At 35.1% G+C, this 14120-nt stretch overlaps 1 protein-coding gene and 1 long non-coding RNA gene across 2 annotated transcripts in view; one reads left to right on the top strand and one right to left on the bottom strand.

Annotated features, from left to right (window-relative positions):
• Window positions 1-411: 411 nt before the first annotated feature.
• Window positions 412-9261, bottom strand: LOC141503413 (uncharacterized). The gene is made up of 2 exons (XR_012472833.1): window positions 8912-9261; window positions 412-2688 (listed from the first exon to the last, which is right to left on the bottom strand). It is a non-coding gene; the product is annotated as an uncharacterized LOC141503413 (long non-coding RNA).
• A 2596-nt stretch (window positions 9262-11857) lies between these two features.
• Window positions 11858-14120, top strand: part of LOC141503412 (testis expressed protein 56-like) — a 48698-nt gene continuing 46435 nt past the window's right edge. The window contains exon 1 of the mRNA XM_074208637.1: window positions 11858-12924. Within this exon, the coding sequence (XP_074064738.1) occupies window positions 12729-12924 (196 nt within the window). The 5' untranslated portion in view covers window positions 11858-12728. The remainder of the gene's footprint in view (window positions 12925-14120) is intronic.

Here is a 14120-nt window from a genome sequence, read left to right as displayed (position 1 = left end):
TTTTATTCCTGTTCTCTCCAAGGTTTCCAAGCAAACATTATATTTGATGACTTGTTTCATTCCTCCTCTTGATTTCTCTCTGCAACTTTGGATACTATGGACTACTCACTCCCTTCTATATATTTTCTCCTCTCTGGTTTTTCTTGACACTTCATTCTCTCAGTTCTCCTTTTGAATTTTATCAGTCCTTCTCAATCTCCTTTGCAGGATATCCTTTCCTTCCCTCTATTATAGCTGTTTTCCAGGGTTCTGTCCTAGGACTTGTGTTTTCTTTATGTATCTTTTCCCTTGATCTTATTTGTCATGATGGTTTCATCTAGCATGTATTTCCATATAGCTCACAAATCTTTATATTCAGCCTTCATCTTTCTCCTTTAATTCTCAATAATTGCTTTCAGGGTGACTCCAGTATATTTTTTTTCTTTTTTAAATTGAAATTTTATTTTGTTTTTCCAATTACATGTAGTTTTTCAACATTCATTCATTTTAAAATTTATAAGTTCCACATTTTTCTTCCACCCTCTTTCCTCTCCCCTCCCCCCTCCCCATGATGCCAGTCTAGTAAAAGTTGTATATGTACATTTGTGTTTTAACGTATTTACATATTAGTCATTTTATCAAAGAGGAATTAGAACTAAGGGAAAAGAAAAAAAAACCATGAGAAAGGAAGGAAAACATAAGAGAAGGTTTAAAAAAGTGGACATAGTATGCATTCAGATTCTGGTATTTTTTTCTCTTGTCCATCATAATTTTTCATATGTGTCTCTAACTTAATATGTATCAAATGGAACTCATTATTTGAACTCCTAAACTTGTCCCTCTTTCAACATTTCTATGAGGCTACCTACATGCCTTCAGAATCACATCCTGGCAGTCATACTCAGCTCTTACTTCTTCTTTGAACTGCACCCCCCCAATCCCATATCCAATCAATAATCCAATTCTATTGATTCTTCACACCTTCTCTCTTTTTTCTTTTGCAAAGCAATGGGGCTAAATGACTTGCCCAAGGTCAGACAGCACATCATCTCTTGCATCTATTCATACTTATGTGACCATTGTCTATTCTCATCATTACTCATGTGGATGATGGTAATTCCCTCCTCTTAATTGGGCTTCCTGCTTCCAGTCTCTCCTCTCTATAAACACAGCTGTCAAAATAAGCTTCCTGAAGCATAGATCTGATCAGGTCATTCTGCTGCTAAAGAGTATCTAGTGGCTGCATAGTATCTCTAGAATGAAATTTAAATTTCTTAGACTAGTGTTTATATAGCCAAGCTTGCTATGTCCTAAATTCACCATTATATCTTACTTAGGTGTTTTTGCAAAGGCTTTCCTGCAAGCATAGAATATACTTTCTCCTTTCTTGTCTTTTAGAAACCTTTCCATCCCTTGTTTAACAAAGCAGCATTTATTGAGCAATATGTGCAAAACACCAAAGATATTTATAAATAGAAATCCCTATGGAAGTTACAGAACATATAGGAGTTTTCGTCTGTTAGTTAAACAGAAAGGCCTCAAAGATTTTAGACTTCAGTAGCCATGTAGATAGTAATATATTTTCAAAGTTATTAACATGGATAAAACTGTATCCATTTACATTATTGAATCATTCAATGGTGTCAAGGATATGGTTCTTTTCTAGGTTTTTAGTGGTTGTGATTCTAAAGGAAAGACCACAGGACCTGTAGAAATAGTTGCTAAGTCACATCTCCACAAGGACTGATTCTCTGGATGATAGCTATGGGGATAGAAGCAGCCTGGTGGTCTAAAGTGAACTTTGTACTTTCAGAGTTCTTGGGCTTAATTTCTTTGAGCTATCTCAATTGTAATTTGATGGATCACCCCTTTTTCACAGGAGTTTATTCATAGAATGATGGTTTCTGGTCAAGGCTGTAAGCAATGTCAATTGATCTGGGTTGGGGGAGTTGCTCTTGGTCTTACCTGTCCATTGATGGTAATTGGACAGCAATTTGATGGTGATAGCAATGACTAGGATGCTAAGTCCATTTTTGTTTTGTTTTCTTGTTTTTAAATATTTTATTTTATCCAAATTACAATTTAAAATAATTTTTAACATTTTTTTAAAGTTTTGAATTCCAAATTTTATTCTTTTCTCTTCCCCCTACATGAGATGGTAAGCAATCTAATGTTATATAGGTACAATTATGTAAAATATTTTCATATTATTCATTCTGTACAAGAAGACTCAAAAATAACAACAAAAGAAAGTGAAAATAGCATATTTCTGTCTGTATTCAGACAACATCAATTCTTTTTTCTAGAGGCGGACAACATTTTTTATCATGAGTTCTTTGGGATTGTCTTGGATCACTATATTGTTGAGAATAGCTAAGTCATTCACAGTTCTTCATCATACAATAGTGTTGGTTGTTGTTGTTGTTGCATACAATGTCCTCTTGGTTCTGCTCAATTCACTTTGCATCAGATCTTGTAAATCTTTTCAGGTTTTTCTGGAATCATCCTGCTTGTAGTTTCTAATAATGCAATAATATTCCATCACAATCATATTGGCAGTTCCATTCTTCATAGAGGTTGCTTTTCTCAGTGATGACTATAGGTGCCAGGCTGGAAGTAGGATGGGTGGTTTAGAGATAGCACGTTTCCCAGCTCTCTTGGGCTCTGGTTCCTGGGGAGTCTTCATAAAGGTCTGAGGAAAGGTAGTGGCTAAGGGAAACATTTTAATATGAGAAACAAATAGGTATATGAGGAAGTCACCAGATGATTCACCTGGAACAAGTCACCTATTGTATTGTCTCAGAGCACCTTTCTATTTTAAGTGTATCTGCCTTCCCTAAGGGTGATGATTAGCAATTGGTAGGAATAGCAGATCCTTAATCCACAGAAGTTTCTTCCTTGGACAATGAGTGTTAGGATAGGATTTTCTCCCAACAAAAGAAGTTATGGATCCCTAGTTGTCAATACTGTTTCTCTACTCAAATTATCTTATTGGTATATATGTCCTATCATATTATAAACTCTTTGAAAACAGGAATTGTTCTTCCACATTTCTTTGTCTCTTCATTCCCTAGCATAGTGGATTTGCACCTGGTATTTCAAGTATGGGTCTGGTAAATTTGGGTAGTGGCGGAAGAAGGAGGTAGAACAAAGTATTTAAGCATCTGCCACAGTATTTGTCTTTCCATTGAATAATTGGAATTAATTTTTTTAAGTATTGACTAATTTAATCATCTCAATGTCCAAGGGACTCCCAAAAGTCTTCTCCAGAAACAAAAAAATCAAAAGTGTCAATTCTGGGTTAGCTAGGTGGTACAGTGGATTGAGCTCTGGCATCAGGAGGATCTGAATTCAAATCCGACTTCAGACACTTCATACTTACTAGCTAAGGTGACCTTGGGGAAGTCACTTGGCTTCATTGCCTTGCAAAAAACAAGTATCAATTCTGCAGCACGCAGCTTCTTTAAAGTCCAATTCTAAGAATCACACATTGCTAATGGAAAAGCCATTACTTTGTCTGGACTTCTGTGGGCAAGGTGATGTCTCTACTTTTTGGTATGCTGTCCAGATTTGTCATTATTTTTTTTACAAGGAGCAAGTATCTTTTAATTTTATGGTTGCAGTTACCTTCTGCAGGGATTTTTTTGAGTCCAAGAATATAAAAGCTGATATACTGCCTCCATTTCTCTTCCCTCTATGTAAAAGGAAGTATTAGAATCAGTTGCCATGATCTTAGTTTTTGTAATGTAAATCTTCAAGGCAGCTTTTACACTTTTCGTTTTCATCTTCATATCTTCATCAAGAGACCTCTTTTTTTTTTTTTAAGGTTTTTGCAAGGCAAACGGGGTTAAGTGGCTTGCCCGAGGCCACACAGCTAGGTAATTATTAAGTGTCTGAGATGGGATTTTGAACCCAGGTACTCTTGACTCCAGGGCTGGTGCTTTATCCACTGCACCACCTAGCCACCCCAAGAGACCTCTTAATTCTTTTTTACTTTCTATCATCAAAGGGGTAATATCTGCATATCTGAAATTGTTGATACTTCCTCCCAGTAACCTTAATCAACCTAAATTCCATCTTTTGATTTGTCAGGTTTTCAGTATTGTGAATTTTCCTTACCTATCTACCTTAATTTTACTGTTTTAGGAGGGAACATCCTATTGGTTTAATTTTTAATTGTATGGTATCCAGTGCTCTGGGTATGTGGTTATTTAATAAGCATTGTTTCAGAGTGATGACTCCTCCAATCATCATTCTTCTCCAGAGCTGGGGATAGGAAAAGATGAAACTTTGGAGGGAATAAAATGTTTCCATGTATCAATTAATATTTTTAAAAATGTTTACCATATACCAGACACTGCATTATAGTTCGCCTGAGTGCCTGCTTTCTCCCAGATTCATCTTTGTCTTTCCTTCTTGTTGAAGCATATGAACTGCTTTCTAATATCTAAGACATTCCTTTTAGGGATTTAACATAGAACTAATCTAAGAGTACTTCAACCCTGTCCCCATTCTAGTTAGAAGGGATTCTTGAAAACACTGATAGAGGGTTCAGGGGAAAATGAAATAAGAAAAAGGTCACCAACCTCTTTCAATTCCACAGGACTCAATGATTTACATAAACTAATGAAAAAAAGTTGAAAGGAATTCTCTCAGTTTAAAGCTTAAGAAAAGTTTGGATTGAAAACAGTCCTTCCCTCTCTCCTCAAAAAAAAAAAAGGAGTTCAAAAGGCAGGCACATTCCCAAGGGCTTTTCTTATGAACTTTGCAGCCTGGCTGAAATCACTTGTGATTTCACCTGAGGCTATGAGTTTTTCCCAGAACTGAAATCCTAGCAATTATAATAGGACTTTGACTAGCAAAGGAGCCATAATCTAGCAGAAACCAGTGGACATCATCAGCTGCTCAGAGATAATGCCTAGCTTAGAGTAGAGATGTGGTGTAAAGAGCAACAGAGAACAGCATCATTATCACCAGAAGTTGAGGGCAGTTCTGAATCATGAAAGATGTGAAATGTCATGGTCATGCATGATATTTAGAAGGTGTTATAGGCTTCATGAATGTTCCCTGTGTTTATACTCTCCCTCCTCCACTATTACTATTGTGGTAATTTGTGGAAGAGTATACCCCTATCTATCTATTTAGGCACAAATATTAACCTTGTACCTCAGGGTACATTTCAAATCAGTAAGGAGGATGTGGGTTTCCTGCCAGGCCAAAGTTACTTGACATATTTTTTCACTTGGGTTCATTTACTGCCTCAAAATTGTAGACAGGGGGTCTAGTACAGAGTTCCTATTTATAGGATGGGTGGGCTGGGGCAGGGAATTAATATATTTACAGATGTCCCAAAGAGGAGAATCTCATGATTTCTGGAAAAGTTTGTGACCTTTAAGGTCCAGACATCCTGAGCTGAGATAGAAGCACTGGTGCTCCTCAGTGGGTGACCATGTGACATGAGGTAAACACCCTTTTAAATCAGGGAAGAGAACTATAACTGTGACTTCACTGGCTATTGCTAATCATCCTAGGATTCTTTTTCTATTCCCTATAAATATAAGTGTCCTAACTTCTTATTCTGGGGGAGGACCAGGTCTCAAGTCTGTCTCCCACCTACCTCTTCCCCACTCATGTATATGCATTTTCTGGCCACAGAATGGTTAGAAGAATCATTAAATATGCATGTTAAGCACTTTCTAGTTATACTTTATTAAGATCAAACTCTGTGGGCTAACAAAAGTTGGTCTAATACTGGTTGTTCCTTATCAGGGAAAACTCTAGAGGTTAACATATGTAATTTTGTTTCTTTATTAAGCCAAAACTTGTGATATTATTTTTTTTTTGCAAGGCAAACGGGATTAAGTGGCTTGCCCGAGGCCACGCAGCTAGGTAATTATTAAGTGTCTGAGACTGGATTTGAACTCAGGTACTCCTGACTCCAGGGCCGGTGCTCTATCCACTGAGCCACCTAGCTGCCCCTTGTGATATTATTTATCACTACATTCTGTAAAAACAGAGAAGCTATCTGTTCAAATGCAAAGTGATGGCTAAAAAATGCAGTATTCCTGCATTGAAGTTTAAGAAAAGAAAATGTAGGCATGTAGAGAGGAAGTGGGCAGCTTGCTCTGGACAAAAGTAACCCCATGGGGGCAGCTAGGTGGCATAGTGGATAGAGCACGGGCCCTGGAGTCAGGAGTATCTGGGTTCAAAATCCTGTCTCAGACACTTAATAATTACCTAGCTGCGTGGCCTCGGGCAAGCCACTTAACCCTGTTTGCCTTGCAAAAACCTAAAAAAAAAAAAAGTAACCCCATGAATCTAATCCAACTCTGAATAATTCATCATTAAGGAGAAACACCTACATTACATTCTTGAGAAATGGATCAGTTCCAGAATCAGACTTCAAATTAGATTCTCCAGCTAAAGACCTAGACTTGCTTATTTAGTACCTATACTATTCTTCATGACTGAGCTTGCAGAAATAAACCTAACCCCTTGGATGAGAGATATTCTTTAACTGGATATTATCTAATGGATGATGTTTGGCATCATTTAGTCACCAAATATAAGGTGCCTTTTGCATATAAAATACTGTGTTGGGCAATGAGGGGATATGAAGATTTTTATTTATTTATTTATTTTTTTTGCAAGGCAATGGGGTTAAGTGTCTTGTCCGAGGCCACGCAGCTAGGTAATTATTAAGTGTCTGAGACCGGATTTGAACCCAGGTAGTCCTGACTCCAGGGCTGGTGCTTTATCCACTATGCCACCTAGCCGCCCCCCGGATATGAAGATTTTTAAAAAATCAGGAAGTCACTATTGATCTTTGGTCATTAACTTCATTCTCAAAGAGGACCAAAAGGACATCATTATATTACAGTAAATTTATAATGTGTTCCATTGTGGTTAATCAGACCAATCAATACAAGCTTGGAATGCTCTACCACAGATGGGGCACAAGTGGTCCATTTGAACATTTGGGGTAGATTCTCTAAATTTGCATGTCTCATGTTTCTTTTGAGCTACTTCAATTTTGCTTTGCTCAGAGAGTACAGCACTTTCTTTGATTAAAGCACACCATGCTGGGGTGGTCCTGTGCCTGTGTCTCCCATGTCACACAATCAATTCTTAAGTTCTTACTCTATGACTTAGAGCTAGCCACTTAAAGCTCACCCACAAGCCTTCTTGCACCTCATCTTTTTCAACAGTTAAATGTGGCCAATAGTTTCCTCTAGATAATATCTGTGAATTATTTGCCTTCCTTCAATTAAATATTTTTAAAAACAGCATATAAATATAATTGAGTGGTCACAGTCACTATTTATGATCTGATTACTCTGGAAGGAAAGCCTCTTTATCTCCTTTCAATACCTTTCATACTAAATTTGTATTTACTACGACCCAGAAGGTAACTGATGAAATATTGTGAAACTGTATTTTGACAAAACCCAGGTTTTCTACTTTATGCTTCTATCTACTTTACTGAAATAGAGACATATCAGTATCCAGCAGTAAAATCCATTAGATGTTTTGTCCAGTGGGCCAATTCACATTTATTAAGTGCCTATTATAAACCAGGCAGTAGCTTAGGAAGTGGAGTTACTAATAAAGACAAAAAGCAGTCTATCCTCTAGAAACTTAAAATGGCTGTGATGGTGGTGAGAGGAAGCAACATGCAAAAAAATAGGTACAAACAAGGCATATAAAGGATTAAAAATCAGGGTGATCTAGGGAAGAATACATTAAATTAGAGGATGGGGAAATGCTTCTTGAATAAACTGAGACATCAGTTGAGACTTGAAGAAGTCAAGAAAGCTCTTGTTGCCATGAAAACTATCTATTATGGATACTTAATAATGTTTAGGAATATACTTTCATACGTTGTCTCCTAGAGAAAAAAGGAAGGGGAAGAAAGAACAAGAGAAATTCTATCCTCTCAGACTATTTAAATGATTTGAGGTGAACTAAGAAACTTTTTGTTTTATCAGCCCAGAAATTCCCATGCTCAATTTAATTCTTTTTAATTCTAGGTAATGCCATTGATAATATTTTTCTGGCCTGTAAAATGTGTTCTTGTCCTCAATTTGGAAGACACCATGTGGGTTTAGAGCATTTTAATTTAATCTTGGATAGTTTATACATAATTTATACAGTGATTATTTGGTTAAAAATATTGTTTTTTAAAAAATACAGTAAGCTCCTTTCTCTGCTAGCTCTTTCAATAAAAGCAAGTTGCTGAGTAAAATATTGTTTCAAAATGGTTTATTTTAATTAAATTCGGTATTCTATTCTTCTGAATATTTACACTAAATAAAATAGTATTTGTGTGTTTATAGACTGTCTTTCTTTTTTTTTCCCCTTTATGCTATTACAGAGAAGCATGTGAAGAACTTGGCTTTATGAAGCACTTCTCTCAAGGATCCCCACTTGGTATACAAGCATTTTCTTACAAAAAGAGATGAACATAAAAAAAACACAACCTAAGCCAAACCTGATTATAATTGGGCATGATAAGTTTATCTACCAAACTACCACAAGATTATATTTCTGTAAGACAAATAATTAAGCAGAAATAAGTCTAAATAAGAAATAAGTGCACTAAATTTTTGCTACAAATGGTTCAACCAGTACTTTAAAAATATATTCTTCACTATAAATCTGCTCAAATGATTTTTCTTTTCTTTGAGAATTGCAATTGGTATTCATTTCCATAGATTTGAAAGTATGATCCATTTGTTTTTATCACAAGCCTTACTTCCTTCTTTACAATCACAGGAGTTAGATAGGGTCAGAGACTTGTTCTGTTTCAAGCCTCCAACCTAATCTCACTTACTTATATTATTCTATCCCAGTCCTATGTTTAAGCCATTAAAATTCACTCTCTTCTGAAATGACCACCAAGTGCAGCCATTTTAGTATAAGAGAAACTCACATTTTATATCCAGTAAGGCTGCAGTTTGAGTCCTCTCTCCTTAGTTCAGAGTCCTTTGCTCGCAAGTGGGAGGATCCTTCAACTTAAAAATGATCAAATAAATTATCCACTGCTTCCCAGCTCACGGTAAGAAGTGGTCAGGATCAAGTCTGCCGGACTCACTGAAGTCTTTGAAGTCAAATGAGGAATTGGTTTACATTTAGGAGTTATATCCCAGATAGAAAAACAACTGAGCTCTCTGCTTGCTGCTAGGACTGGGGGATCAATTTAGTTAATGAGAAACAGCGAGTAGCTGGGGAGGCCGGAGTTACATAGCAGCTTCTCATCACAGCAAAACAGTGAGTGCTTTTACTTTGCAACAGTTGTTGCATTTATCTGGAAAGCAGAGAAGAAAAGGAAGGTTTACTTATTCATAAGAGATGTCCTATGAGAAGTTAACCCTAGGGTAAAGCTAATGAGTGTGATGGAGAAGAGAAAAGAATTCAGTTTACTGTCTGCAGAGAGATGGGACTCAGGGAGGGAAGGATAAGTATGAGACCCCAAATTGAAGTCTTGGCATCATCAAAAGATGCTACTTGAAGCTTGAGCTGCGATGATTTTGAGCTAGCTGATTGAAACTTCCTATTCTCTGCTTTTCAGAACTTTATTGAATTATCAGTCTTTTAAACCATGATGATTATCCCACCCCCTAAAAAAATTGCCATGAAAATTATGGATGCTCCACATTTAGGAGTGATTTATTTTTATATGTGTTCACCATAGAGGAAGAAGGAGGGAGGAGAGAGCAAAAAGATTCTATACTTGTAAGATTGTTAAGAGTATATACATTTAACAAACTGCCTTCTGTGGAGCATGGGGAAGGGAAGCAAGATTAGGGTGGAAACTGTAAAACTCAAAATAAATAAAACCTTTCTAAAATTAAAAAAAAGTATATAGATTTAGACTTGCTTATTTAGGTTCTAATTTAGAAGCCGTGGGCATTAGTAAGGAGAAATTCATAAAATCCATATTTGAATAAGGCCTTCAGGAACATGCTATTGTTTATTTCTAATTGCTGGAAGTCTAACAGTCTGAAAAATGGCTTATCTCCAGAAAACAACAACAATAATAATAATAAGGTTTATTGCAATATGCCACTAACATAAAATATCTACATAGTTAAGGCCTTATTCCTTTTAAGACTTCTATTCAGGCCTTGTCTATTTTCTCCATATATTTAAAGTCCTACTTTAAGTAACTCTCCTTTATTGATTGCTTCTTCAAAAACTGAGAGTATTTTTTTATTCTATCTGAAAGTTTGATGAGCTGAGATCTCTTTGATGTATTCCCATTAGCAATTGTAAAATTTTAGTTTGCTTTTGCTAATTAAAAAGAACCTTTTAAAAATTATTTCTTTTATTTTAAATTTACAGACTAAAACAAGCATTTCCATAATATAGCATAATAAAAAAGGTGATTGCTCATGAAACTGCAAATAATATGTAAACCTGCTCTTTCTTTTAAACATATAATAAAGTTCTCATGTAAATTTCTTTTTCCCCCTTTTTTTGCCCCTCAGAAATGGCTACCATTAGACACAAATATGTGTGTATGTACACATATGTATGTGTATATATATTCATGTAAAATCATTCTATGCATACTTCTATTCATCAATTCTTTCTCTGGATGCAGGTAATCTCTTCTTATGCCCTTTGCAGTTAATTTTAGTATTTATACTAGTCAAAATGAGTTATTCACTCAAAGTTGTTCTTAAAACAATATTACTATTAAGTGTAGAAAGCTTTAAACTCTTGATATATTTAAATAATGCCCAAACCACTGAATAAAACATATTATCATTATTTAGCTTTTGTATGTTTTCCCATCTTGTGAGAGAGACAGACAGACAGAGAGAGAGAGAGAGAGAGAGCTTTACAAATTTTATTTCATTTGATCCTTATAACAATACTTTGAGAAAGGGTCATTATTATTTCTTCTTCACAGATGAGAAAACTGGGGTTCAGGATAAATGATTTGCCCATTGTCTTGGCTAGTAAATTATCTGAGAACAAATCTAAAGTCAATTTTCTAGGACCAATAAAAAGACTGTCAGCTATACCACACTGCTTTTATACTAGTTATGTGGAATTATCAGGTTGGGTGTTTGTGTTTCTCTACTTTCATCTAAATTTTTCATGTATATAAACAAAAAATTTTCTTGTTTTTTTAAAATCTAGAATCCCAGTTTAATATGTTTTTATGTAAAAGTATTTTTATCTTTTATTTTTTAATTTGAAAAAGTGAATAGTGGCACAATATTAGAATTTTGTTGTAATAATTCTTGAAACTTTAGAACTGAAAAAGAATTTTTTCATTCTACAGTTTAGGAAACTTGGGCCCACAGAGGTTAAGTGATTAGCCCAAAGCAACATTATCTATTTAAGGCAGAGATAGACTAGGTAAAACCCATTCCTCCTGACTTCCATAACATGTTTAGAGAAAAATTTAGGAGATAAATTTCATAGAAGCCTTCTAGAACTAAAAACAATGTATCTATCATATACATTTCATCACTTATAAAACATTTTTGTGGTCTGCATATAGTTTAAATATACTATTTGTTGTTTAGAGTAATGGTTAAGGATTGTCAATTTCATATAAATTATGAAAAATCATGAAATATAAAAAATCTCTGGAATATGAATCTATTACTATTATAATGGGTAAGAAAGAATAGCATGGCTTATACTCAGCATTTGATCATATTGTATAGTACCATGAATGTAGAAAATATTTTCTTATGTGGCAGATTGAGTGAAAACATATTTCTATAGAAGAAGAAATCAATGCATATTTAATATAACAGCCATATTTTGTTTAGGTTGTTTTAGAAAGATTGGGGTTTTTTGGTTTCTTTATTGGGGAGGAGGGGCAGAGAACTGAGGAGCAGAACATTTGCTTCTCTGGGCATCCACTATCTTGATTGAATTATTTGTTTATATGTATTTGCCTGAATAGTACTATTAAGGTAAAAAAATTTCGATGTGCTTGATAGAACAGTGTTTTCTTTTTACTAAACATTTTCCCATTGGCCCTCATCTTACCCATTCTCTTTTTCCAGTTCATGTACTGTAATCAGTTAAACTACCAAAATAGTTTTATAGTCAGGGAACTTGAGTCCCAGAGAAATGAAGACACTTGTTCAAGGCCACAACAATAGCTAATTTTGCTGATAAAACTAGCTTGGGTTATTCTTTATTATCTTTCAATATTGATTTAGATGAGAGAACAACAAGCAGTTGCTTGGTTTCTTACCTGGTTTTAATCTGGTTGTTCAACTTGTAATGATCTACTTTCTTCAGTCCTGCTAGAGGATAGTGCTGATGCAACAATGGCTCCCTAGAGACTCTGGTTGGTCTTTGGAGTTTTAATTATTTATAGTGTAGTGTACAAAGTATTTTCTGAGGGATGGTGAAGAAAATCAGCATGTTAGCTTCCTGTACTCTTTTCCTTAGTAAAATATACTAGTTGGAGTTTCCTTTCTCTGTCTAGTCACTGAGAATTTTGGGGAAGGTTATTTATAATTCCTGACTTTCTCCAACCCTCAAAGAAGTAGTTTGAAAGCTCAGAGTTCTAATCTTATATCTGGGCCACTTATGATTTATAGAATGATCATTATCCACAGAGAATAGGAAAAATAAAAGGAGAGGTTCCAGTACTGCATTTTGGTTTTACCAGAGACAGGAAAAAAGAAAAGGTCAGGGGAGGAACTGTATATTGGATCTTCTAAGTCCAAATTCTCCTTTCCTTATTCCCTGTGTCTAAATGTGTCATCATGTCATCAATACCAGAGGACATCCGAAGTTCCCTGAAATTGCCACCCTTGACCACGTATCATAAGAGGAAAACATTTCACGAATCTGAAGATATCCCTGCCATCTTTGAAAAACTTGCTAAACTTCACAGGCTCCTCCCTGATCCTCTGAGGGACTTGCTGTGCTCCTTCATTAGTGAAGAGGATGTTCGAGAAAGTATGTAGGTTTAGGCTGGGTCACAGATTGTTTTGGTGCTCTTCTTGGCATGGTACAGGTAGTTCTTGACCGTCATGAAATTCTATCAACAGAACTTTTGTCATGACTATAATATGTATCTGTGTTCTCAGACCTTTATGGGTCATTTGAGTTTTATACAAATATGAGTATGTTCATTCATAATTTCCTAAAGGAGTTTTTCCTTCAATTGAATGAAGTCCAACAAGTATCAATCCAGACTTGTGTCCAGCACTGTACAGGTGCCAGGGAAGCAAAGACTATGCCTTCCAGGGTCTTCCATTATACTGGAAGGAAACAATATGAACATAAGTATATGTAAAATGAATAAAGTAGTTGGAGGCTGCAGTTCACTAATAACTGGGGAAATCAGGAAAGGCCTCTTGTTAGAAGGGACATAAATAGAGCCTTGAAATGGAGCTAAGATAAAGATGAGAGAATGCATTGCAAATATGGAGTGCAAGCCTGGATAAAGCAAATGTGGAAAAATGAAATGTCACATATAATAAGTTAGTTTGTCAGGAAAACTAGAGAGTAAATTTTGGAGATAGGGAGTCAGCATGAAAAGGTAGGTTGAAACCAGATTTTGGAGATCTATTAAAGTTGGTTTGTATTTGCAAGGTAGGTTCTTAAAAGTAACAATTACAATTACAATAACACCAAAAATAAATAGCTAAGATTGATATACTGCCTTAAGGTTTACCAGACATGTATCCATTCTTTCATTAGATTTGAATGCTGATGTGTGATGTCTTTTTGACTGTAGTATATGCTTAATTTCATACTAAAAAACTTCTATGTACTTATAATAAATACAATTAAAGTTAGAGAACTACTTGAGGCATTCCTCAGTATCTAATTTTTTTTTAAATAAGGTCATACACTAGAATTCCTTTCCTACTTTAAAAATATTTCACATTGGGCAAATTATTGAGGTCCAATTAAATATACAATGTATATTCTAAAGATTTAGTCTTGACACATGTAATTGGATTGCATACTTTTAAATAAGTTTATAGTCATTGTATTTGTGCAGAAAATTTACTATTTCATTAATTTATCTATTTATTCATTGCCCATTCTAGGTAATCATTTTGTTTAATGAAATGCAAGGTAAGTTAATTAGAAGGTCTAGGTAAATAAGTCAACATTGAAAACTACATGAGTTGAATATAAGA

Source organism: Macrotis lagotis, chromosome X, assembly GCF_037893015.1.
Source record: "Macrotis lagotis isolate mMagLag1 chromosome X, bilby.v1.9.chrom.fasta, whole genome shotgun sequence".
NCBI classification, from domain to species: Eukaryota; Metazoa; Chordata; class Mammalia; order Peramelemorphia; family Peramelidae; genus Macrotis; species Macrotis lagotis.
The sequence above is the reverse complement of the archived record's forward strand: the minus strand, read 5'-3'. Positions and strand labels throughout refer to the sequence as shown.